Below are 25,411 nucleotides of genomic sequence, written 5' to 3' on the forward strand. Positions count from 1 at the left end.
CTATGCAAGGTCCCAGACAGTGCAATTAGGCAAGAAAAAGAAAAGTCTTTAGATTGGAAAAGAAAGAGTAAAACAGGCTTTATTCACCAAGGACAAGATCAACTAGATAGGAAAACCCTAAGGACTCTTCAAAAAAGAACTAACAGCTGAGTATAGCAGAGCTGAAGGATACACAGTTCAAATACAGAAATTGATTTTGTTTCTGTGCAGCTGCAGTGAACAGTTGGAAATGGAAAAATTTTAAAACAGCATCATTTATAATAGCACCGGAAAACATGAAATAGTTAGATATAAATCTAAAAAAATATGTGCAAGATCTATATGCTGAAACTATAAAACACTGATGAAAGATATCAAAGAAGACCCAAATAAATCAAAGAATATGCTGTCTTCATGGGTGGAAAGACTCAAATTTTGAGGAAGGGAAACAAAGTTGAAGGACTGATACCATCTGACTTCGAGCCTTAATGTAAGGCTGTAAGTCATCAAAATGTACTAGTGCCATAAGAAGAACAGATATATAAAGTCAGGAGGACAGAAGAGAGTCCAGAAATAAACCCATATGTGTGTGGTCAATTGATTTTTGACAAAGGTGCCAGGGTAATTCAGTGAGAAAAAGATTGTCTTTCCATAAGTAGTGGTGGGACAACTCTATTCGATATGGAAATAAATGACTGAAACCTGCCATACACAAAATTAACTCACATTAGATAATAGACCTAAATATAAGAGCTAAAACTACAAAATTCTATACATTTCTATGCAGTAGAAAATCTTTGTGAGTTTAGGTTAAGCAAAGATTTCTTAGATGTGACACCAAAAGTATGGAAAATGGAGCTTTTTCCAAACTCAAAACCTTTGCTTTTCAGAAGATACTGTTAAGGAAATGAAAAGGCAAATTTTTCATTCCAAACAATTTGCAAGTCGTGTATCTGCTAAAGGACTTGTAGGCAGAATATATAAAGAATTTATACGACTCAGTGATAAGACAACCCAATTTAAAATGTGTTTAAGATTTAAATAGACACTTCACCTCACCAAAGAGGAGGCATAACTGACAAATAAGCATGTGAAAAGATGCTCCACATCATGAGTCATTCAAACTACAGAAAGATTCCACTACACACCCACCAGAATGGATAAAACTGAAAAGACTGGCAATACCAAGTAGTGGTGAGGATTTAAAGCTACTGGAACCATCATAGAAATTGCCAGTAGGGTTGCAAAATGGTTCAGCCACATTGGAAAACAGTTTGACAGTTTCTGAAAAAGTTAAACACACACCTACCATACGACCCAGTAATCTTATCCCTACACAAAAGAAATAAAAACTTATGTTCACACAAGGACTTGTCTCCAAATGTTCCTAACAGTTTTATTTGTAATACAGGAGTCCCGCCTTTATCCACAGGGGATACTCTCCGACATCCCAGTGGATGCCTGAAACTGTGGGTAGTATCAAACCCCATATATACTGTCTTTTCCTATACATACCTACCTATGATGAAGTTTAATTTATAAATTAGGCACAGTAAGAGAATATCCGAGCTGCCAGCATACTACTCTTGTGCTTTGGGACCATTATTAAGTAAAATAAGAGTTGCTTGAACACAAGCACTGTGATATCTGGACGGTCGATCTGATAACGGCAACGGCTACTAACTAACAGGTGGGGTACGCTGGATGAAGGAATGATGCACGTCCCAGGTGGGATGGCGCAAGAGTTCATCACGCTACTCAGAACAGTGCACAATTTAAAACTCACGAATTGTTCATTTCTGGAATTTTCCATGTAATATTTTTGGACTGTATTTACCACGGATAACTGAAACTGCAGAAAGCAAAGCCTCGGATAAGGGGGTGTGGGGGGGGCGGTGAGTGTAGTCCAAGACTGGGAGTGACCCAAATGTCCATCAATGCATAAGTGCAGAAACAGGTTGAGGTCTGTCCACACAGTGGGCTACTACTCGTGAGAAAAGAACCAATTACTGATATTCTCAGTGACATCTCAAAAGCATGTGCTAAGTTAAAGGTTATATATTGTGTATTTCCATTTATATGAAATTCTAGAACATGCAGAGCTGCAGTGACAGTAAGCAGATCCCCGGTTGCCAGGGTTGGGGGCTGGCAGAGGGGATTGTCAGCAAAGGCATAAGAGAACATTTGGGGGTGATGAGAATGTTTTCTATATTATGATTGTCATGGTTACCATCTGTATACATTTGGCAAAACTCATTAAATCGATGCACTTTATTGTGTGTAAATTATTAGATCTCAAGCCAATTTTTTTTCCTATAAATTTATTTATTTATTTCTGGCTGCGTTGGGTCTTCGTTGCTGCGTGCGGGCTTCTCTAGTTGCGGCGAGCGGGGGCTACTCCTCGCTGCGGTGCACGGGCCTCTAATTGCGACGGCCCCTCTCGCCGCGAAGCACAGGCTCCAGGCGCGCGGGCTTCAGCAGCCACAGCACGCAGGCTCAGTAGTTGTGGCTCACGGGCTCCAGAGTGCAGGCCCAGTAGCTGTGGCGCATGGGCCCCGCCGCTCCGCGGCATGGAGGATCCTCCCGGACCAGGGACCAAATGAACCCGTGTTGCCTGTGTTGGCAGGGGGACTCCCAACCACTGCACCCACAGGGAAGTCCCTCAAGCCAGTTTTTTAAAAAAGAAAGAAAAGTGTGGGTTGGAATCCCAGCTCTCCCGCTCCCAGCTGTGTAAGTGGTTGGGTTTCCCCTCTGTGCACTTCCGTTTTCTCATCTATTAAAGAGTTAATAAGAGCAGCTACTTCCCGTGGAGGTTGGGAGTATTGAATGGGTCCTGTCAAAAGCTGACAGCAGTGCCGGCTTCCTCGAGGTTAGCGTTACAGGCAGCGTTCCGTGTTCGGTGGGGGGCGGGAGAGGAGGCACAAAGAGTGTCTTACAGGCGTTGTAAGGGTTCTGGTCTCTGACAGCCCCCAGCACTCTCGCCACCACGTCTCGGCTGTGGCTTCCTGCTTCCTGCTTACAACACTCTCACCACTGGCCCGATTGTCCACAGTGTCGGGGCTTTCAGCTGGTCTCCTTATCAGAGCTGAGCCACTCCTCTCTGGAGCAGATGGTCTCAGTTCCCGTTCTCGTTCCCTTTGTGGTCCTAAGGCTGGAGAGACCCTGAGAGCCGGAGGGGAACAGACACCCGTGCTTTGATTCCACGTCTGGGCCTCAGTCTGACATTTTACCACCTGCACACAAAGGACTTTCCAGCAGGAAAGGACTCAGGGAATAAAGATTCGGCAACTTGGGTTTTTCGACGTTGCCACCAGTACCTCCCAAAGGACTTCCTATGCACTCCTGACCTAGACTGGCCACTTATTGCTGCAAGTACCGATGGACGCTAGAAGTGACAGTGCTGGGGTTTCTGTGTCAGCCAGCACTGAGGCTCCTTCAGCTGGATGGCATGTTAAAACTCCCCTGTCTCTTCTGCCACTTACGTTTCTACTGCTCTCCCCACTGATCTTTACGGTTCCTTTGGAGGGGATTAGATGAGCCGGTAGCCCCCTCAGACCTCACGTCTAGGGCAAATAGTCATTGAATGGTTGACCTGGGGGCTCACTCTCTTGGACGCAGGTCTGCCAGGGAAACTCTGTCTCCCCCAGTAGTTCTCAACACCAGCTGCACATGGGAACCACCTGCAAGGCTTTAATGCCAATGCCTGTCCCCACCCCAGAGATTGTGATTTAATGGGTCTGGGCCTTGGGAGTTTGTGAAACTCCTGGGTGATTCTCATGTGCCGACCAGGTTGACAGCCACTGGGTTAGAGAGACCTGGGGACATTCCAAGGGGACAACTCTTGTCCAGAACCTGGGATGCAAGTGACAGAAATAGAAGAGATCGATTGCCTCATTTAACCTTGAAGCCAGGGCTTGGCCTTGACTTCAGGCCAGCTGGACGCAGGTGCTCAAGCCGTAGCATCAGGACCGAGGTTCCTCCATCTCTCAGCTCTTCCCTCACCTGCATCCTCAGCTGGGCTTCCCTCAAGGCACAGTCTGGGGCACCACGGACATCAGCATCTCCAGGCCGCCTGCTCCCTGCAGGGTCCCGTTCCAGGAGCCTGAAGCTGACTCCCTGGGCCGGCTGGGATCACGGTGCCTCCCTGACACCATCTGTCTCCCACCCGCCAGGCCCAGGTCAGCCCCAGAGGAGTCACACAACCTGAGGGTGAGATGGGGGTGCCTCCCCAGGGGAAAATCGAGATGCTGGCTCTCTGTCAGAGGAAAGGCAAGGGAGTGGGCGTGAGGCGGGCAGGACAATTTATGTCCACTCCAGAGGTTCCGCCCCCGCCCCAGCAGGGTGCAACATTCAGGTCAGGCTTGTCAAGTGCTTAGAGCAGAGTGAGCAGCCCCCTGGGCGGTGTCGCCTCTGCTGGCAGTGTGTGAGACCCAGGAAATGGTTCAGGGTGTGCGGTGAAAGAGCCCACAGTCCCCGGATGCACACCCTGCCTGTCCATGCCCACCCTCTGCTCTATCTGACCACTGTCCGCTGCTGCTCCTCCTTCCCCTCCCCCAGCGCCGGGGCCTGGCACTGGTCCAGCTCGGAAGAGTATTGAAATTCAAATGTGGCTGTCAGCCGCCTTGCTCTGGTTACAAAATCAGCCAGACACTGCCGCCATGGGCCGCTGCCACCCCCACCGCCCCAGTCAGCACCGAGGGGGATCGGGGTGGTGCAGAAAGCCTTGGCGGCAGCCAACCCCAGAAGAAAACAGTGTCAGGTGGTTTCTAGAAATCGAAACTAGACTGAGCTTTCTGAAGCATTTCCTGAGACCAGCCTGACCACGCTCTGTACTGGAAGGGTTTTCTGGGTTGAAGATTGGTCTGCAGAGGGATCCTGCAGGTGGGAGGCTTTAGGACAGCCATCAGCAGTTGTCTCAGGCAGGTAAGCTTGTGCCTCTTGCTCTCAGGTGGGTGTCCCTCTCTCTATACCATGTAATCTCATGGGGGCCAAGTCTCCCTGCTTGTACCCAGATGGGGATCTGGTGCTTCTCCTGAATCCAGGGACCATCACTGCTGCTCCCGTGTCCAAAGGGTCTCTGTGTACAGTTGGGCAGGTTGCTCACTGGCACACAAGGACACCAGCCCGAGGGGCAAGCAGGCTCGGAATTCAGCCAAGGTGCTCTCTCTGATCAGTGCTTTTCAGCCCAGGCTAAACCTGCCCAAAGGAAGAGCACCTTTTTCCAGTCTGCATAAGCTCTGTCCCACTTTCCAAATGAGTCAGGCCAAAACGGGTGGTCACGGCCACCTGAAGTACTGTGACATTTTCATACAACGTGCCAAGTGCCTAAATGGCCATTTGTCTGGGGCCTTGAGTTCCTGTTTCAGGATGAGCAAAGCTGGTGGCTGCCACTGTCTGGGGAGTGCAGAGGGTGACCAGCCATCCCCGTGTGCCTGGGACCGAGGGCATGTCCCAGGACACAGGAGTTCCCATGCTAAAGCCGGGACAGGCCCCAATGCACTGGGCGGTTGGTCATGCTAGCCCCTTGGCCATCTGCTGAGGTCAGTGTAATGAAGAGAGGGCACCCCCCACACACACACACACCACCCACGGCTCCCCAGCTGTGTGAGCCCAGCCGGCTACCCCTCTGGGCTTCAGCCCTTCACTTGTAAGGTGGGGTCAATGGAGCACTGCTCAGGCTCGTGGTCAGGATCCCACGAGCCGGTGGCGTGAGCGGTGCTGGCCCAGGGATGCCGTTCAATGATGGTAAACAGGGCTTCGTGCCTGGGATTCCCCGGGGGTCTGGTTAACGCAGGCCTGGGGCGCCGCCCCAAGGTCACCAGGCCCTGACTTGAGGGGCAGCCGCAAGAGAGGCCACATCCCTGCTCGCTGGGCCCCAGGGGTGAGTGTGGGTGTTGCAGTGACCACCCCCTTGTGCGGACAGGAGGGGAGGGAGGCAAGTGAGGGGCAGGATGGGGGTGAGGGGAAAAGTGAGCAGTGACAATTACACGGAACCACGAAGTCCAGGCAAAAGTGGGGAGACCTGGGTCCCCCCTGCCTGCCTGCCCAGGGCTGGCTGTGTGGCCTTGGTGGTCCCCCGCCTCTTCGAGCCTCTGCTCCTTGGGGACACTGACCTCAGAGGTCCTCGCATCCGGTGCCCCTCCCCCCAGCCTCTCCCCACCCACACCCGGCTGCACAGTCAGAGGCCTGGGCCTCAGCCCCGACCCCTGTCCTCCCCTCCCGATGCGCCCAGCCCAAGCTCTCTCACTGCTGGCTGTCCCTCTGTCACTCCTGCCCGGATTCCTGGGGCCTCCTCCTGATGCGTCCCCCGGCCCTGCTCTTGCCGCCCCCTCCCTTCCTGGGCTCACTTGGTCCAGAACCCACAGAATGTTCTTCGTCTGCCGCAGACCTCAGGGCACCCCCTCAGGGCTCCATTGACTGAAGATAAAGCCCCATCCTGAGCAAGGCTCCCCAGGCCCTCCCAATCTGGGCCCCACACCCCCTGTCTTCTCCCTCCCCACCCTCCCCACCCATCCCCCCGCAGCCACGCCCAGGGCCTAGCTTTCTGAGATGGGCTCCTGTTCCCACTGTCCTCGCTGCCCAGAGACCCCCCTTCCTCTGGGCAGGTCTTCCTCGTCCTCGGAGGACCACCTTCAGATGAGGTAAGGGGCCCCCGCCGAGGCACCCGGAGCACCGGGCGCTCCCCAGGCTCCCGGCTCTGAGGGTGCAGACCCTGCACCCGCTGGCCGCCCTCCGTGAGCAGGGTCCGAAGGCTGGGTGGACACACCGGCCCTGGTGCCGAGGGCTGTCCAGCTCCACCGTCTCACTCGGCTGCCTCCTTTCGCTGCAGGACAAGGGGCTCCCAGGCAAGACCATGGCCCCCTTGCGGCTCCTGTGGATGTGGCTGCTGGTCGTGGGGATTCAAGGTGAGTGGGGCCCCGGAGATTTGGAAAGCAGCGTCTGTGAAGCTGCTGCTCCCTTGCCCTGTGGGGTCAGCCCCCTCTTTGCAGAAAATCAAGGCAATGTTCTGCCCGGTGCCTGGGTGACGGGAGTCAGCCCGGGTCTTCTCTCCTGCTTGAAGCCCTGGGCGTCCCAAGTCATGGCTTGTATGTTTCGGTGGGGGGATGCCAAGGGAGTCACCATTTCATCCGATGGGAACCAGAGGGAGCCGGCAGGAGGGGCCCACAGATTGGCCAAACCCTGGGGACATGAGGCCAGTGCCCTTTGGACACAGTCAGACTTCCAGAGTCCTGGACGGCTGTCCTCACCCTTCACACTTCGAGGCCTTTCCTCATCCTGGTGACCCCACAGAGGCCTGTTGCCCCGCATCTGAGAAGTGCCCTTTGACACGGCGCCCAGTTCCTGCCTGCCCCTGTCGGCTGCAGCGTGGGCTGAGGTGGGGCTGGGCAGGGGAGGTCAGCAGGCTGAGTCCCAGAAGAACAGGTGTAGGGCCAGGACCCTGCTTCCTCTCCTTGCCTGGCATGCTCTGCCTGAGTCCTGGGGCGCCCTGGGCCTGCTTGCCCCTGGAGTTCCCGCACGGCCCTTCCAGCAGTCCTCGCTGTGGTGCCCGGGCTGCACCCCAAGCCCCACCCCAAGCCCCAGACACCCTCAGTGGAGTCAGTGTGGGCCTCCGCCCCATCCCCCATTCTTTCCTTGGGGTCCTGCCACCCTACTCTCAGGTGGCACCGGGTACCCCCTCTGCCCCTCCTCTACCAATGAAGGGTTCAGACCTCAGAGACAAGAAAGGTGGAGTCTCCCCTCACTGTGTGTGTGGGGGGTGGTCTATGTGTACTCTCCACTCCTCCCCGGGGCGTGATCCCCTCGAGGATGGATGGGGTCTTCAAAGCTAACGATCCAGGGGTCACCCCCTACTGGGGAGAACTTTACTGCCCCCATGAAAGCACATGACCCCCAAGGAGGGTGGGGCGGCCATGCTGCTGCCCTGGGATGGAGGCCCAGCACCCGGCCTTCAACCTTGCTGACCCCTGCTCTCCCTCGGGAGCTTGCAGGTGTGAAAGACGGTGACATGCGGCTGGCCAACGGGGACGCCGCCAACGAGGGCCGCGTGGAGATCTACTACAGAGGCCAGTGGGGGACTGTGTGTGACAACCTGTGGGACCTGACAGATGCCAGCGTTGTCTGCCGAGCCCTGGGCTTCAAGAATGCCACCGAGGCTCTGGGCAGAGCCACCTTCGGGCCAGGTAACCTACGGGTCCCCAGGTCCTCCAAAGCTGGACATGCTGCTAAGTAACCAGGCCCAGGAAGGGATCGTACCTAAGGCAGGCAAATGGCATTCCCGCCAGCTCAGTGCTGGCAGAGGTTTCAAAGACGCCGAAGCCCCCGTGCTGGCTGAGTGCAGGCAGCCCGGCGCACACTCAGGCTTGGCCGGTGGCCATGTCCTCCAGCCCAGTGGCTCCACTCAGGGGAATTTACCTTCTTGAAACAGTTTCCCCCCAAAAGAAAAGTCTGTGTGCAGTGCCTGTGATACAAAAAAAGGGAAATCGTCCAAATATTCAGAGACAGGGGTAGACGCATAAATTACAGTATAATAATTTGATATCTACGAGGAAGACAGACCTTGTGAGAACAAGGCTAGTTCATGGTATGACGTTACAAGGGCCCCGAGAGCCCCAGCTCCCCCTCCAGGCTCTGTCATCCTTGCTGTGCCACCAGGAAGGGGCCCTATCATGCTGGACGAGGTGGAGTGCACAGGGACAGAGCCCTCGCTGGCCAACTGCACATCCCTGGGCTGGATGAAGAGCAACTGTAGACATGACGAGGACGCCGGTGTGATCTGCACCAACGGTGAGTGGGGGCGGGGGGGCGTGCCCCATCCTGAGCCCCAGGGCCCTCCCTGTCCCCCCGCCCAAGAGCTGCCATGGAGGCCCGAGCCCTGGATCCCAGGGACGGTGGTCACGCCGGCTCCCCACCCCTCCACGCGGATCACACACCTCCCCGTGCAAAGGTTCGCAGGTGGTGCCTGCTTTCCAGGAGGGGCAGGAAAGGCCCAGTTCCCACCACCTCACAGCAACAGATCCCCACTTCCTTACCACCCCCCCGACCGGAACCGCTCAGAAATGCTCCATTTAACCCGATTCTCGGGCAATGAGCCACATTCCAAATACAGGCACACCTCGGAGATATCTCAGGTTCGGTTCCAAACCACTGAAAGCGAGTATCACAGTAAAGCGAGTCACAGGAATTTTTGAGTTTCCCAGTGCCTGTAAAAGTTATGTTTACACTATACCGTAGTCTACTGAGTGTGCAATAGTATTATGTCTAAAGAAACAATGTACATACTAAAATATTGAATCACTATGTTGTACACCTGAAATTAATATATTGTAAACCAACTATACTTCAATTAAATAAATAAGCAAGCACACTTAGTTGGAAGCAGAGCTAGAACTGGAATAAAGATTTTCTGATCCTAGTCCAGAGTTCTAGGTCACTCCTGCAAGAGAGAAAGCAGCTGTCACCGGGTGCAGGCTCCTGACCCAGCTCCCTGTGATGGGGGGGAGGTGCAGGGAGGCTGACACCCGTGCTCAGCTGTACACGGGCAAGACCTTGTCGCATTAAGAGAGGATTGAAGCTGAAGAGTTTCAGATAAAATAAATATGCATATTTTCTCTCTTTTTTTTTTGTAGAGAACAAGTTTAAAGACTAGCCAGTTCTAAATATAATGGATCGATGGCGTAAAATCAGTGAACCAGAAAAGCTATCGATGAAAAAAAAAACACTCTACACACCTTAATTTTTAAAAGAATAATGTACATACCTTAATTAAACAATACTTTATTGCTAAAAAAAATGCTAACCACCATCTGAGCCTTCAGCAAGTCATAATCTTTCTCCAATAGTAACATCAAAGGGGACTGAGAATTACCAAAATGTGACACAGAGACGCAAAGTGAGCAAATGCCGTTGGGAAAAAAAAAATGGTGTAGCTCAAGGCACAGTTGCCACAACTTTCAGTTTCAGAGAAACGCGGCATCTGTGAAGCACATTAAAACGAGGTGCCTGTGCACCCCGTGTCTACACACTGCAGGCTTATCTCTCGAAACGCCAGCATTTTGCTTCTGCTAGTTCTCATTCCAAAACATATTACAGCACACCCCCCGAACCCGGGCTTAGACAGCATGCTGAACGTGCTTTAGACATTTCTTGGGGGCAGAAAGGCCTGATTGCAAACAGCCCCAGCCCTGTCCTCTCCTCAACGCCATCAGACTTTCTAAATGGACCGAGGCTGCCCCGCAGTTTTGAGTCCTCGGGTCCCAGTTTTATCTCGTCTCTTGTGACCACTTGTCCTTCTCCCTGGGCTCACACAGGGAGTGTGGGGGCACGTGCAGGAGACACACCTGGGCTGTGGGGCTGGGGTGCAAGTCAGGAAGCATCCCTGGCTTGGTGGAGAGCCCCGGGGTGAGAGTAAAGGAGAGTCTGGGGTGCAGGGAGGAATGGGGGGGGGCTGAACCCACCTGGTTTAATTGTCAGAATTGATTCAAACCTGTTTGTGGCAAAGAAAAAACAGATGGAATTTAATTCCCTGCTAAGCTTTGGGAGGGGCCAGGAGAGGCGGTGCATCACTCCCAAACCACCCTGGGGGCTTCAAGTAGCTTCTCTAGGCCTCGGTCCCCTGAAGGAGGCTGCTGAGAACCTCAAAACTCTAAATAGGGTTGCCATGAGACCCTCCCTCTTCAGACCAAACCAGGCAGGAGGTTTGGGTTTTAGAAGGTCATATCTGGTTGAGTGATTGATTGGGGTGGGGCCCCAGGCTCTGGAAGTCAGCGCCTCCAAAACACCCACCTGGATGTGCTGTCTGAATCTGGGGGAGGCAGATGAGCTAAGTAGGGGTGTTTGACAGACCGGGGGCTCTGGGCCACGGAGGGCAACAGCACCCTGTCTTCCAGGGTTGTTCTTTCCTTTCCTCCCCAGGAGCCTTTCTGAGTAGATAAGGCAGGACCAGGGCCACAATTTAAAGGAAGAAACTGACTCCAGGGAGCAAAAGTGTTTTCAGGTCACAAAGGAAGCAAGTGCCAGGGCCCCTCCTAACACGGCACGTTCCCTTCTACCTCTTAGAAACCAGAGACATCCACACCTTGGACCTGTCCAGCGAGCTCCCCGCAGCTCTAGAGCAGATCTTTGAGAGCCAAAAGGGCTGTGACCTGTTCATCAGGGTGAAGATGAAGGAGGAGGACGAGCTGGGCATGTGTGCCCACAAGCTGATCCTGTCCACCAACCCCGAGGCACACGGCCTGTGGAAGGAGCCAAGCAGCAGAATCACCATGGAGGTGGACACCGAGTGTGTGCCTGTCGTCAGAGACTTTATCAAGTGAGTGTCCTCGGGGCGGGGGGCTGGGGACTGGGCAGCATCCCCTCCAGGCAAACCGCAGGGACAAGGGATATGGCACCGACGACAGCCATGCTTGGGTGAACACACTTGTTCACACTTGTGCGCACACACACACATTCATACATTTGCCTTCACAGCCATGCATCCTCACATTCACACGCACATTCTTATGCATTCTTTCGGCAGGGGCTGTGAGAGATGGGGCGGCACACACACACACACACACACACGCACACGCACACACACATGCACACCCCTGTCTCTCAGGTGTCGTAAGTATCCAAAAAACAACTATTAAAGGGTCTCCCTCTTCTCACCTGACTGATCTGCTCACTCGAAAAATTTTTTTAAAAACCTGAATCCAAATCTGTTGCCGGAGAAAAGTGGGGGGAAGCCCTCAGGTGGGGCCGCCCAGGCCTCGGGTCTAACCAGCGGGCCGGCCACGCTCAGGAGCCCGTCTCCCAGATGAGGAGAGTGGGCCCCGAGGGGCGGCCCCTTCCCCCCAGACCGCTGTGCTGGGGGCCACTCTGTCCCCACCCGAGGGGCCTCCCGGGGGCTGGTGTTCTGAGAGCATCGATTTGAAAAAAGAACCACGTCTATGAAAGCTGTTCTCTCTCGTGACCCAAAGCTGTAGGTAGCTGAAAGTGACGTTTAAGAGAAAACAACAAATGGCGGTTAAAACAGATTAAAGTGGTTTCTTTTTTTTTTGGGGGGGGGGTGTTGGGGGTATGCGGGCCTCTCACTGTTGTGGCCTCTCCCGTGGCGGAGCACAGGCTCCGGACGCACAGGCTCAGTGGCCATGGCTCACGGGCCCAGCCGCTCCACAGCATGTGGGATCTTCCCGGACCGGGGCACGAACCCATGTCCCCTGCATCGGCAGGTGGACTCTCAACCACTGAGCCACCAGGGAAGCCCTTAAGTGGTTTCTTTTCAGCCAAGGACAATATAAGAACTTGGCAGCCATCCTGTGCCCCTCCTAGCGGGACTGATATCTGTAATGCGTTTGAGCCTGTCCCCAGCTTCCCGGCCCCAGCTGCAGTCACCGCCCTTGGTCAGAGTTCAGTGATTTTCTGGACTGTCTGGCCATGTGCTCCGGCTCTCTCTCCCTGTCTCTCCCTGTCTCTTTCTGTCTCTCTGTCTCCCTGTGTCTCTCTCTGTCTCTGTCTCTCCCTCCCTCTCTCTCTCTTCCTTTCTCTCTGCCCCTGTGTCTCTCCCTCCCCTAAGGCAGAGAGGCTGCAGTGAGCCCCGTCCAGGCCCCCGAAGGCCTCAGAAGACCCCTGCTCACTGCGGCTGCCCCGCACGCTCCCCTTCCCTCTGCCCAGTGGTCCCCACGCGGCACCTGCTGTTCAGAGCCTTCTATCAGTAATCCAGCTTCTCACCAGTTTCTGGGGTCTCTGGGGGTCACTAACACCCCAGGGCCTTTGGTCTTTTTTCTACCTTTCAGGATGTTTTCTTCCCTGATGGTGGGGCAAGGCCGAAGGGCTGATTGCGACCCCCTGTCCCCAGCCACTCGGGTGCCCGCCTGAAGCTGAGGGTGGCCAGTGTGCCCAGACTGGGGAGAGCCAGCCGGGCTGGGGCGTCACCGGGTGGGAGCTGCACAGCTCCCAGTGGCTGGGAACCATCCCTCTCTGGCCCCAAAGCGGGATTAAGAGGTGGTGACAGAAACATTCTGCGGTTTCCTCGCTCCCTTTGTCAATGGCCATCTGCGGGGCCCTCGGTGGCACCCCTTGCCTATGAGAGAGGCAGTGCCCCGTCCGCTGTCCGGGTGCTGCCCAGGGCGGAGGTTCCTGGGCTCAGGCCACCACCAGGCAGATACCCAGCTATGGGAGATGGGCCAGAGGGTGCAGATGCCCTTTTTTACCCCAGAGTTCACGGTCATCAGCAGGATCAAGTGATGTGTTGAGTGCACGAGGGCAGAGAGGGTGGGAGGAGGGCGGGCCCACCTCTGCCACCGGCACTGGACACTGCGGGGCCCCAGCTCTGCTCTGGGCGCCCCCAGCTCCATGTACAGGTGACAGGGTAGCCAACAGGTCCGCTGCTCCCTGGAAGGCTCAGCGTTCGAGAGAAACCATGGGGAGAGTTTGGCTCTTCCCAAAGCAGGACCCCACTCCCCGTGTCCCAGGAGACAGCAGCCACAGCCTATCGTTTCCCTTCCCAGCAGGCTCCCTCTGCACACGTCTTCACACAGCAAAGGGCTTCCTGGTGGCTCACCGAGTTACATGGCAGATGGCACAGACTGGGTGCTGCCCGCGGGGCTCACGGCTGGTGGGGAAGGCAGATAGGAGGTGGCCAGCGGCGATGCCCATGTCACGGGAACACCAGACAGGTGCTGGTGTCAGAGGGGCGCCCACGGGCACCCAGTGGGGGCCCGAAGCGTTCTGGCCAGGTGCGTGACGGTGGGAAGGGAGGGGCAGGGCAATGCTGATGCCCAGGATGGCCGGCAGGCCCTGGCGCCCAGGGTCCGGCCCGTGAGGACGATGGTGATGGTGGTGGAGGTGGTGCGACCACCTCTCTCACAGATGAGGATGAAGCAACATCCTCAAGGAGCCTGGGATCCGCCCACACCTGGCTCTAAGCAAACGGGAGCTTGGAATGTGGGTTGACCCAGGAGATAAATCAGGGGGCTCTGAATGCCCCTTGAAATAGCTAGCACCGCGGGTGTCAGCGGTCAATAGCACACGTGCACCAGGTCACACCTGTTGTCCTGCGGGGAAGGAGTATCACCAGGCATCAGCCCTTGTCTCCCCGCAGGTACCTCTACTCCCGGAGGATCGACGTCTCTCTGGCGTCAGTGAAGTGCTTGCACAAGCTCGCCTCTGCCTTCGGGGCCAAGCAGCTGCAGAGCTACTGCGGGCACCTCTTTGCCATCCTCGTCCCCCAGGACCCCTCTTTCCGGACGCCCCTGGACCTCTATGCCTATGCCCTGGCCACCCGGGACCCTGTGCTGGAGGAGATCTGCATGCGGTACATGGCCTGGAACTTCGGGGCCCTGATGCAGGCCGAGGCCTGGCCGAGTGTCCCCACGGCCCTGCTCCGAGACCTGCTCTCCAGGACTGAGCTGGTCACTCCCAGCGAGCTGGCCGTGCTGCTGGCCTTGGATGAATGGAGCCAGGAGAGGCGCATCTCCCACGGGGAGGTGGAGAGCTTGGTGGAGAGGGTGCGGTTCCCCATGATACCGCCCAGGGACCTCTTCACGCTGCAGTTTAACCTGTCCCTGTACCAGAGTCACGAGGCGCTCTTCCAGAAGAAGATGCTGCAGGCCCTGGAGTTCCACACCGTGCCCTTCGAGCTGCTGGCTCAGTACATGGGCCTGAACCTCACTGAGGACACCTACCAGCCCCGGCTTTACACCTCGCCCACCTGGAGCGCCTCCGTGAGGGGTTCCACTTACAACCCCTCCAGGTCCTTCCAGACGCCCCAGCACCCCAGCTTCCTCTTCCAGGGCAGCTCAGTCTCCTGGTCTTTAGTCTACCTCCCCACCATCCAGAGCTGCTGGAACTACGGGTTCTCGTGCTCCTCTGACGACCCCCCCGTCCTGGCCCTCTCCAAGTCTAGCTACTCCAATCCCACTATCGGTTATGAAAACAAGGCCCTGATGCTCTGTGGGAGGAACTTCGTGGCGGACGTCTCCAACTTCGAGGGCTGGAAGGCCCTGATCCCCAGCGCCCTGGGCACCAACAGCTCCAGGAGGGCTTCCTTCTTCCCCTGTCCGGCAGGGTCCTTCAGCAGCTTCCAAGTCGCCATCCGTCCCTTCTACCTGACCAACTCCACGGGTGTGGACTAGACCCGAGGCTGGGGGAGCCAGGGTGGCAGGAGCGCCTGGAGGCTGGGCACCTCCCATCCTTCACCTCCTCTCTGCAACCATCTCCAGCCACCGGCCACCAGATGGCCCCCCTGCTTCCGTTGATCTCTCCGAACTTAAAGAAATTACTGGAAGGTTTCAACTAGTGCAGTCCACAAACCGAGAACTCCCACTTCCCACTGCCCAGCTGGTTTGTCAGGAAGCAACAAGATGTGAACGAGGAGTTGTCGGGTCTCCTACCCTGCCTTTCACTCCGCCCTCTGCTGTCCCTTATCTGAGATCATTAAAATTGCACTGTGACGGCTTCCCTGGTGGTGCAGTGGTTGAGAATCTGCCTGCTAATGCAGGGGACACAGGTTCAAGCCCTGGTCTGGGAGGATCCCACATGCCACGGAGCAACTAAGCACGTGAGCCACAACTACTGAGCCTGCGTGCCTAGAGCCTGTGCTCCGCAACAAGAGAAGCCACCACGACGAGAAGCCCGCGCACCGCAACAAAGAGTAGCCCCCGCTTGCCGCAACTGGAGAAAGCCTGCACACAGCAACAAAGACCCAACACGGCCAAAAATAAATAAATAAATTTATTAAAAAAGAAAAAAAATTGCACTGTGGTTCCTAAGTTCTCTTGTTCATGCAGAAAGAGTTGTTGAGTCCACTGGGTGTTCGGATATTGGGTGTGCTGGGCCCTGGGGTCCAGTGAATGAGCAGACCCAGTCCTTTCCGTGTGAAGCTGCAGTCTTGTGGGTGAGACAGGCGATCACAAGTAAAACACTTGGGGTAAATACAAGCTGGAGTAACGGGTGATGGAAACCAGAGGGTGGCAGGGGGGAGGCACAGGCTGGAGCTACTTTAGTGGATCTCAGTGGAGAAATGAAGAGTGCAGGGCAGCAGACGTGGGGGAAATGGGAGGAGGCTGTGGTCCAGGTAGAAGGAACAGCACGTGCTTGGAATCTTTTCTCCATCAATCCTTGCACATGTGCACAGGGATGGGGGCAGAGATTCTCATCTCAGCGTTGTTTGTAAAAATGGAAATTTGCAAAGAACCTTAAAAGGCCACCAACAGAGTACTTGACCACAAATAAAAGACACCCACAATGGAGTGGTCAGGCAGAAGAAGGATATACTAGAAGGATACTGGAAGACCACAGAATCTAGGCCAAGGCGGGGGAACCAGGCCTGAGGTTCTGTGGGTACATCCCGTTAGAATGCCATCACCGGGTTCTGGGCGCTGGACGCTGCCCCTACCGGAGCAGGACAGGAATTCTAAACTCTCCCCGCTTCTTTGTGATGCACACTCCAGGCACCGGGCCCCACTGGAAGCATCTGGCTGGCCAGGCTCAGGCCATGTGCCCTCCACTCTTGGCCAGGGTCTGAGAGAACAAGTATCTGGACTGTTTTGGCCTCAAGAAGGGAGGTGGCACAAGGCTCACCCAATGGGAAGGAGGTTCACAGGCTGGGCAGCCAAGACACAGCCGTCCCCGCCACATACTCCTCTTCCCCAGCGGCCCTGCGAAAACAAAAGCAGGGACACAAAGCCTCCGCCTGACCCTACACAGCCTCACCCTTTCCCAAAGGGTGCCCCCAGGCCCCCCAGGCTCCAGGCCCACCATCTTGGCCACCTCTGTAGCGGTCCTCTGACATTTAAAAAATCTATGACTTTAAATCACACCATTGACCATTGCCATCACCACTGTCGGCCACATCAGCAGGTAAAGGAAGACAGAAAGGAAATGTTCATTATCAATGTATACCAGACACACACAGGGGAATGCTGTCCTGGCTGTAGCAATGAGTCAAGAGACCACAGCATCTCCCCTCTCCTACCCACTCCGTGGACCTCTGCCCACAGACAGCACCTCGGCAGTGAAGGTACAGCCCTGGTCAGATAACCAGAACCTTCCAGAGAGCTCAAGGCCCTGGTGGATCCTGGCTGTAAGGAAATCTACAGCCCCACATTGAGCCATTGGATCCGGCAGTTTGAGGAGACACCCGAGAAATCACCGAGTTCCTTCCATCCTCCTTGTGGGCTTTCGAGTGGCGGACCTGTCCCCCTGACGATCAGGGCCCACCAGCCTAGGGCAGGCCTCCTGCTTTCTTTCTGCATGCATTTGCCCGAGCACATGAGTGGTCCCACAGGCCAGATGCTGCTCTCAGCTTCTGGTCAATGCAGCGTGGAGGTGTCTCTTGGTGGAAACATTCCTCTCATAGGTATAAAACCTCTAAACCAGCAGAGCCCAGAGTTAGGGGGACCAGAAGCAAAACATCTGCCCCTGGGGGACTTGCTGTCCTGCTCGGCCACCACTGGCTCCCATACTGGGGTTCCAGGTCAGGGAGAACCACACACTGGCCGTGAGCCCAGTGTGTGCCACAGACTGGAGGACAGGGTTGGGTTTTTGTTTGGGGTTGTTTGGTTTGGTTTGGTTTGGTTTGGTTTGGCAGTAAATGATAAAAGAATTTATCAAGGAATCTGGAAGTAGGTTGATTCCAGGATTGGCTAATGGGCAGTTGACCTGTCCTCAGACCCAGGTTCTTCCATCTTTCGTCATGGAAGAATTCACAAACCAATTCCGTGTCGAGGGCTACTCATACGACAGTGAGTCCCTGGGCCTCAGCACCTGCATGATCTGGGGGCAGCCATCCAGGCACCATGCTGTTCGGTGAGTCCAGGGTTGGTAGCACTAAGGCAGACTGATGGGTGGGGAGGACCAGTCCAAATCTAGGTCAACGTTGATTCCTTGGATGGAGGGCGTTGATACCTCGGGGCAAGCTGCCTCATGCTCTGCCTCCAGCCTTTTTGGGTCACCAGTAAAGGGCTGGAGCAGCACCAAGCGTGGTACGTGTCACCTCAAATGTCCAGAGGTGGTACCCTTTTCTAAGTGGCCAGGGCCACCTGTCTTCAATTCGGCCCAGGGCGATGGCTGTGGCATGGTGAGATGGCAGGAGGCGGGTCCAGAATCAGAGAGCTGACATGGTCCCGAGGCAGGTTGTATGTGTGTGTGTGTGTGTGCGCGTGTGTGTGTGTGTGCGTGCCCGCACATGAGAGAGAGAGAGAATTGCTCCCAACAACGGCTGCATTCCACTTGTTGGGCTATAACACTTTGCTCCGATCAGGCCATGTCTGGAACAGAAGGGCCTATTGGGATCTTCACCTGGTCTAGTTCAGGATAATCTACCAACCAAGTGCTCACGAGAGCCCGTGAAGCCTTTCCCGGGAGCTCTCGGTCACCTGGTTAATGGCCAGGAGGAAGGTTGTCAGTACCACACAGACTGTTTAAGTCCAGGCCCTAAGATGTTTGACCGCTTGCCTCTGAGGGGGCTCTGGGCAACCCAGGAATTGGGAGGGGACCACACCCCTATCATGATGGCACAATCACTTCTGCTTACCACTTCTCAGGTTTTGTTGTTGTTGTTTCAATGATACAAATCAAGCAAGAGTTTTGCAAGCTGCTTATCTGTTTTGGTCTTGAGCATCTCATGGACAATTAACCACATTCTTCCCATTGCATTAGGGAAGCCCTCTCAACAGCAGTGTCTCTGGTAGGGGGCCCTCTCTGACCTTCAGAGATAAGCCACAAGGGCACTTTCTAAGAGGCTGGTGCTTCCTTCCCCAGTGCATTTCACCAGGTCTTGTAGGGAGGAGAGCTGTCTGGGTTTTTCCAGATCAGGGGCTAGAGATTGACTGCACACAGTACACTCTTCAGGGGTCCCAGCTCCTGGATTCCTTTCTCTACATGTACGGAGGAATTCATGGGCCCCCAGGGAGGCCAGTTTTCAGTCAACCAACTGCGGAGATAATTAGCATCACTCTCGGCTGCTCAAGCTAGCAAGGACGCTAGATCTCTGTTGGATGTACCTGTATTCGATATTTTTAGATTTGGCTTCATATAATGAAAACCAAAAATAGCAGTGGCTTATAAGAGATACTCTATTTTTCTCTCTCATGGAAGAGAGGTAGGCTCCTCCTCTTTCTACACCACTTAGTATGTGACTGCCATCCTCAAGGTTACCCTGTGGTCCACAATGGCTGCTGGGATTCCAGCCATCATGTCTGCCTTTCAGGAAGCAGGAAGGAGGTAGCAGAAAAAAACAAAGGGCTTTCCCCAGCTGTCTATCCCCCGAGGCTGAACACATCTTAAATTTTTCACCTAAGGTGCCTCACTTGCTTCATCCTGGCTTTTGTCCCACTAGAAACGATCACCTCTGACCCTGCAATCCTTGAACACCTCGTTCCAAGGAACCACAGGCAATAACGGAATCAGCTTCTTCATGACTGTGTGCAATGCCAGATTCCCATCCCTGGATGCCAGTGGAATTGGGGGAAACAGATTTCCTGGTGTATAACATATACATATACCTATGCATATCTATATCTATGCGTATATACAAGTATATAGAGCTTAGTTCAGTGCTCTTCAGTGGAAGAGTAGCATGTGCCTTTCAGTGATGGCCTTGTTTAGCTCAGTATTTTGTCTGGGATTCATGCGTATTTTTCCATGCAGCAGAGCAGAATTCCATTGTCTGAATTTACCACAATTCAACCTGTTCTACAGCTTTGGCACTGTCTCCAGTGTTTTGGTGTTTTGAGTGAAGCTTCTACGAGCATTCTTGTAACATCTTTGGTGGACACGTGGGCTCATTTCTCTTGGGCGTGTACCCAGGAGTGGAATTGCTGGGCCAGTGCGTTTAGTTGTCCCAGGGCCCACGCTTCCCGGCAGCACGTGTGAGTCATTTGTTCCACATCCTCACCGGCACCTCACAGCCTCCATCTTTTTAACTGCAGCCACTCTGGTATGTGTGTGTACAAATGGGATGTCCTCTGCTTTCAGCCCCCCACTCCTCTGAGGGTCCATTCCCTGAAACGCATTTCCAGCATCAATTTCTATACCAGCCAACATCCTTAGCTGTTAAAAACAGAAACCAACTCTGGTGAACTTAAGCAGAAAAGGGATTTGTGGAAGGAATTAGGAAGCTCGCAGAATGGGTGGGAAGGCTAGAGAACCAGGCCCAGGAACTGAGCTGGAATTAAGGAAGGTTAGTGTCCCAGGTAACTTTCGACAAGTAACTAACCACTGCGAAACATAGCAGCTCGTTCCCCCCACCATTCATCTGCGTGTGACCAGCTGAGCTCGGCTGGGACAGGTTATCTTTGCTCTGCACAGGGTTGGCTGGGCTCACTCATGTTGAGGCTTCATCTGGGATGGCAGGAATTGGCGGGGGGAGGGCTCCGTCCATATGGTCTCCCATCCTGGTAGACACTGACCCAGGTTTGGTCACGTGGTGGGCAGTGTTCCATGATGCGAGATTCAAGGCCTCCCAAGGCCCAGGCTTGGAACTCACCCCCGACATCCCAGGGCCAGCAGGGATCAAAAGGTTAGGAAAATAGACTCCACCTCGTGACGCGAGTAACTGCTATTTGTAATTGGCTGTTTGTAACTAGGAAGCCGAGAACAGCAGGACCCAGGGAGTCAGGGTGGAACTGAAACCACCAGTGCCCGGCCCGTGGAGTTGCTCACTGCCCTGTGGGACCCTGGCTTCCGGATGCTGCCTCTGTGGCCGTTCCACCGCCCCCAGCAAGCACCCTGAACCAGCCCTGCGTCGCCGGGCGCAGGCTGCAGACTCAAGGCCCCAGGAGGCCATCTGAGAGCAGTGACCTGGTCTTTTCAGCTCACGTGATGACAGGTTTCCCAAAGACAGGAGGGAGATTCAGATGCACTGAGGGATAAATACGTTACAGGCCCTCCGTAGAGTAGAAAATCATACAGCTGTTCAAAAGGACTTCGTGGACCCCTGTGTACTGACGTGAAAGATCTTCAAGACACACCATCAACTTGGACAAACAAACATGTAGAACACTCCTGCCTTGAACATTCACTGTTGTCTGTTGAGGCTCCATGTCTCACACATTCCTTCCCAAAACGACGCAGATTTTCACTCCGGAACCTAAACCCCATCCCCCCTCCACTGAGCAGCAGTCCTGGGCGATCCCAGGGAGGGGCCCAGGGGAGCTACAGTTACTGGTTTGGGGCGCACGTGGTTGGGGGCAAAGAGCTTATGACCCATGTCCGTGCTTCTGTTGGGGGAGGGGTTTCACAGGAGACTTTCCCCTTGAAGACACTTGTGTATCCCTCCGGCAAGGAGAGGTGTTTGTTTGTTTTTATTAAATTTACTTTTCAATGGAGGTGTATGTGACATAATGAAATGTTTTTTAAAAGCTGTCTCCCCCCTACTCAGGCCCTCACCCCCCCCAGGTTTCAGCCACAACCTCACACAAACCTGCTCAGACCTCCCAAAATGGCTGGAATTCATAGTGACCTGCTGGTGCCCCACCCATGTGGCCCCAGGCGAAGGTGGCGGGCCCGGGGCCTCAAGGAATGCTGGACAGAAAAGGTCTGATGTGGCAGCAGCTGATCTGCTGAAAGAATGTCACTGGTGGGGACGCCAGGAGCTCGGAGCCAAGCATGTGGTCATTGCAAAACGGCAGGGAAGGAATGTGGAGCTCCTTCCCGGTTCCCTGTTCCCCACGCGATCGCTCCCCGAATGCCATGCCGATTCATCCACATCGATGCCCGCACCGGATGTGTGCGTTCAGGCCATCGCTGCAGGAAGATCTCATGGAGGCCCCTCCAGGCTGAGCTGGGGTCTCTGCCTGCAGGAGATAAACGACCGGCAGAGACAGCCGAGATAGAGACAGAATGACGCATGCGCCCGAGGGGGAGAGGGGGAGTTGTAACCCGGTTGGAGGAATCAGGCCGGAGGAGCGGCCGTGGGCTGTGGTCTAAAGAGAGAAAAGGAAGGAGGTGTCGGGAGATGGGCTGAACAAGTGCTAAAGATGGAGGGCAGGCAGCTGGTCCAGAGGGCGCCAAGGGGCCCCAGGACGGAGGCGTCGTTGCCTTGCCCAGGTAAGGCAGGGAGGGTGCGGGGCCTGAGTCACGGCTGCCCTGTCTGGCTCCTTACTAGAACTTGCTCAAGCAGGGCCTGACGGGAGCAGGCTTGGGGACCTCTGCCTCGCGGAGCTCGCCAACACCTCTGACCCCTCTGATCCTAATGCTGGAGACGGCCTCAAACCCCGCTGGAGCAGGGGCCCAGGTCTGCCCTGCCCGCTGCAGATCCAGGGGGCTGCACGTGTGTCCAGGCCTGCCTCCGGGGGGAGGGACGGGAACTGGGGATGCGTGTTAATTTCCTGGGGCTGCCAGCACAAATCGCCACAAACTGCGGGGGCCTGAAACAACACACATTTAGTCTCTCACAGCTCTAGAGGCCAGATGTCCGAAATCCAGGTGTTGGCAGGGTTGCTTCCTTCTCTGGAGGCTCTGAGGGAACATACGTCCTGGTCTTGAGCCCAGCTTCTGGGGGCTCCAGGCATCCTTGGCTTGTAGTTGCATCACTCCAGTCTCTGCCTGTGTCAGCTCCTGGCCTTCTCCCCTTGCCGCTCTGTGCCTCGAACCCCCTTCTCCTTTCTCTCACTGGATGGAGGGCCCACCCTAAATCCACGATGGTCGCCTCTCAGGATCCTTAACTTAATTACAGCTGCAAATTCCCTTCCTCCAAAGTCGCGTTCACAAGCTATGGGGATCAAGACTTGGACGTATCTTCTGGAGGGACACCATTCATCCCACTATGGGGCTGTTCAGAGTTGCAGGCACAGGAGTTGCTCAGTGCTCACGTGCATTCTGTAGTCCGAATCCTGCCGGTGCCGCGGGGTGGAGTCCTGTCCCAAGGGGACGCCCCCTCAATCCCACCACGGGACTCCTTCGGCGACACTTAGACACCAACGGTGAGTCTGATCCATCTGCGGTGTTCCCGGTGGGATTGGCAAGGTTGGTTTGAATGGATCGTGGACCACGACATCTTTCAAAGCTCCAGGAGGCCGAGGCAGGAAAGCCATTGAAACAGGTTTTGGCGTAATGTAAGGAGGCCCATTCTAATGGTTAGAGGGTGACAGGATGGAACGGCTGGCGTTTATTGGGGGATGATCATGGAGGCAGCCGGCTGAGACTGGGACCGGAGACCAGGGTCCTGAGTTCCAGTGCTTAGCTGCGGAGCTGAGCAGATAGGGGCCCTCCCTGCTCCCCTACACACCACCCAGCCCCAGGCTCCTCTTCCGTCAGGTGGGACCCTGCCGGCTTCTAGGCCCCCTTTCATCTCTGGAGTCCCCGCCCAGACGGACCAGCCTCTCCCAAGGAGGCTGAGACAAATGGTCCTTTTCCTGCCTCTCTTTTCTGGAGCATTGCGGTGACACTGCTCAGCCCCCGTCTGTTTAAAGAGCCCACCTGGGCACCACTTCCGGTCCAGGTGCCACAGGGAAGCCAGAGCTGACTTTCCAAAGAGCAAATCTGCTCTTGGAATTTCAGCAAAATGATGCTCCAGGTTTACCGATGAGGAGTCCCCCCACTTCCTGGGGCAGTCAAGGGTAGGGTGACGCACTGAAAGCCCCCCAACCTGGAAAACCAGAGGTTTGGTTGGCCAGTTAAGTGGCAGAGAGGAGCCAGGAGTATCCCTAGTGGGAAAGGAAAGAGGCTTCTCTTCCACCCACCCCCAAAATCCTAGCTCTGATCAACAGAACTTCTTTTCTTCCTTAGAATACACACAGATGATTTCTTTTTCTGAAATACTCCCCTCTTCCTCACCAGGTTAATTCTCATGCATCCTTCAGGTCTGGGGGCCTCTCAACCTCAGAGGAGCCTCAGATCTTGGGCTCTTGTTAAAAGGGGCCTGAGCTTCTGCATTTCTAACCAGCTCCAGTAATGCTGGCGCTGCTGGTCCTCGGACCACGCTCTGGGGACCACACTCTGGGGACCAGTGGCTCAGATACCCAACCTCTTGGGAATACCTCTGTCTTCAGCCTGGAGGCAGCTGCCCCGCCCTGTGTCCATGACACACTCTCTGCCCCCCCTCAGTAATCCTTCCACAGGGCATGGCCAACTCCCACGTGTGTCTGTGCTGCCACTAGACTGATTTCATCTTTTCCACCATCAGATCCCAGGAACGCCCAGCACAGAGCAGGAGCATGGTAACCCTTGAATCTTGGTTGAATGAATGGATCAATTCATGCATTCAAACAAAAGGTCAACACAGACCTATGCCAGCTTTCTCCGCTCCCACGTCTACACCTTGGGGGAAAACACTCAAACACTTAGAACTTAAATCTTGTTTGGAGTCATAAGAAGATGAAGTGAAAAAGCTGCAAAACGGCAGCCGAGCATGGCTGGGAAACTTGCTAGCGGTGCAAATGCTCAGGGCTGCCCCAGTCTCACTGAGTCAGAAACCCTACGGAGGGGGCTGCGATCTGTATTTCTGAGCCCTCCAGGGATTCTGGGTCACTCAATTGCAAAATCCACCCCAGGTCTAGACCAGTGACAGCTACTGGCTGTGTATTGGAACCACCTGGGAGCTTTTTTTTTTTTTTTTAATAAATCCATTTATTTTCGGCTGCGTTGGGTCTTCGTTGCTGCACGCAGACTTTCTCTAGTTGCGGCGAGCGGGGGCTACTCTTCGTTGTGGTGCGTGGGCTTCTTATTGTGGTGGCTTCTCTTGTTGTGGAGCAAGGGCTCTAGGCGCGTGGGCTTCAGTAGTTGTGGCACACGGGCTCAGTAGTTGTGGCTCGCGGACTCTAGAGCGCAGGCTCAGTAGTTGTGGCGCACGGGCTTAGTTGCTCCGCGGCATGTGGAATCCTCCCGGACCAGGGCTTGACCCCGTGTTCCCTGCATTGGCAGGCAGATTCTTTTTTTTTTTTTTTTTTTTTTGCGATACGCGGGCCTCTCACTGTTGTGGTCTCTCCCATTGCGGGGGACAGGCTCCGGATGCGCAGGCTCAGCAGCCATGGCTCATGGGCCCAGCCGCTCCGCAGCATGTGGGATCTTCCCAGACCGGGGCACGAACCCGTGTGCCCTGCATCGGCAGGCGGACTCTCAAGCACTGCGCCACCAGGGAAGCCCACCTGGGAGCTTTGAAAGCTCTGATGCCTTTGCCCCTCTGTACTGCTGTTACAACACTTGACTCCAAATGAGAGGATTTTCCCTCCTGACCCTGAATCTGTATTGTCGTTTCCAACACCTCGTCTCCAGCTCTCTGACACTACCTGGAGTTAGTGCAGACCCCACAGGTTAAGGCCTCAGTCCCGTAAGACTGCTTCCCACTTCAGATGCCAGTTGCAAGTTGGAGTGGGGCGAGGGGTTCCTACGACCCCCTCCTCAGGTGTAGGATTTGCTAGAATGATTCAAACTCAGGGAAACACTGTCCTTACTAATACCAGTTTATTATAAAGGATGCAACACAGAAAGAGGCAACTGGAAGAGATGCACA

At 54.9% G+C, this 25,411-nt stretch overlaps 1 protein-coding gene across 1 annotated transcript; it reads left to right on the forward strand.

The window, feature by feature from the left end:
* Positions 1-4,746: 4,746 nt before the first annotated feature.
* Positions 4,747-15,710, forward strand: LGALS3BP (galectin 3 binding protein). The gene is made up of 6 exons (XM_082603099.1): positions 4,747-4,902; positions 6,809-6,884; positions 7,968-8,159; positions 8,632-8,763; positions 11,035-11,287; positions 14,060-15,710. Exons 2-6 carry the CDS (start codon positions 6,833-6,835, stop codon positions 15,090-15,092), a joined length of 1,662 nt encoding a protein of 553 aa, XP_082459225.1. The 5' UTR covers positions 4,747-4,902; positions 6,809-6,832; the 3' UTR covers positions 15,093-15,710.
* The last annotated feature ends 9,701 nt before the right edge of the window (positions 15,711-25,411 follow it).

This window comes from Mesoplodon mirus (assembly GCF_964341445.2).
Source record: "Mesoplodon mirus genome assembly, chromosome: 18".
Taxonomy (NCBI): domain Eukaryota; kingdom Metazoa; phylum Chordata; class Mammalia; order Artiodactyla; family Ziphiidae; genus Mesoplodon; species Mesoplodon mirus.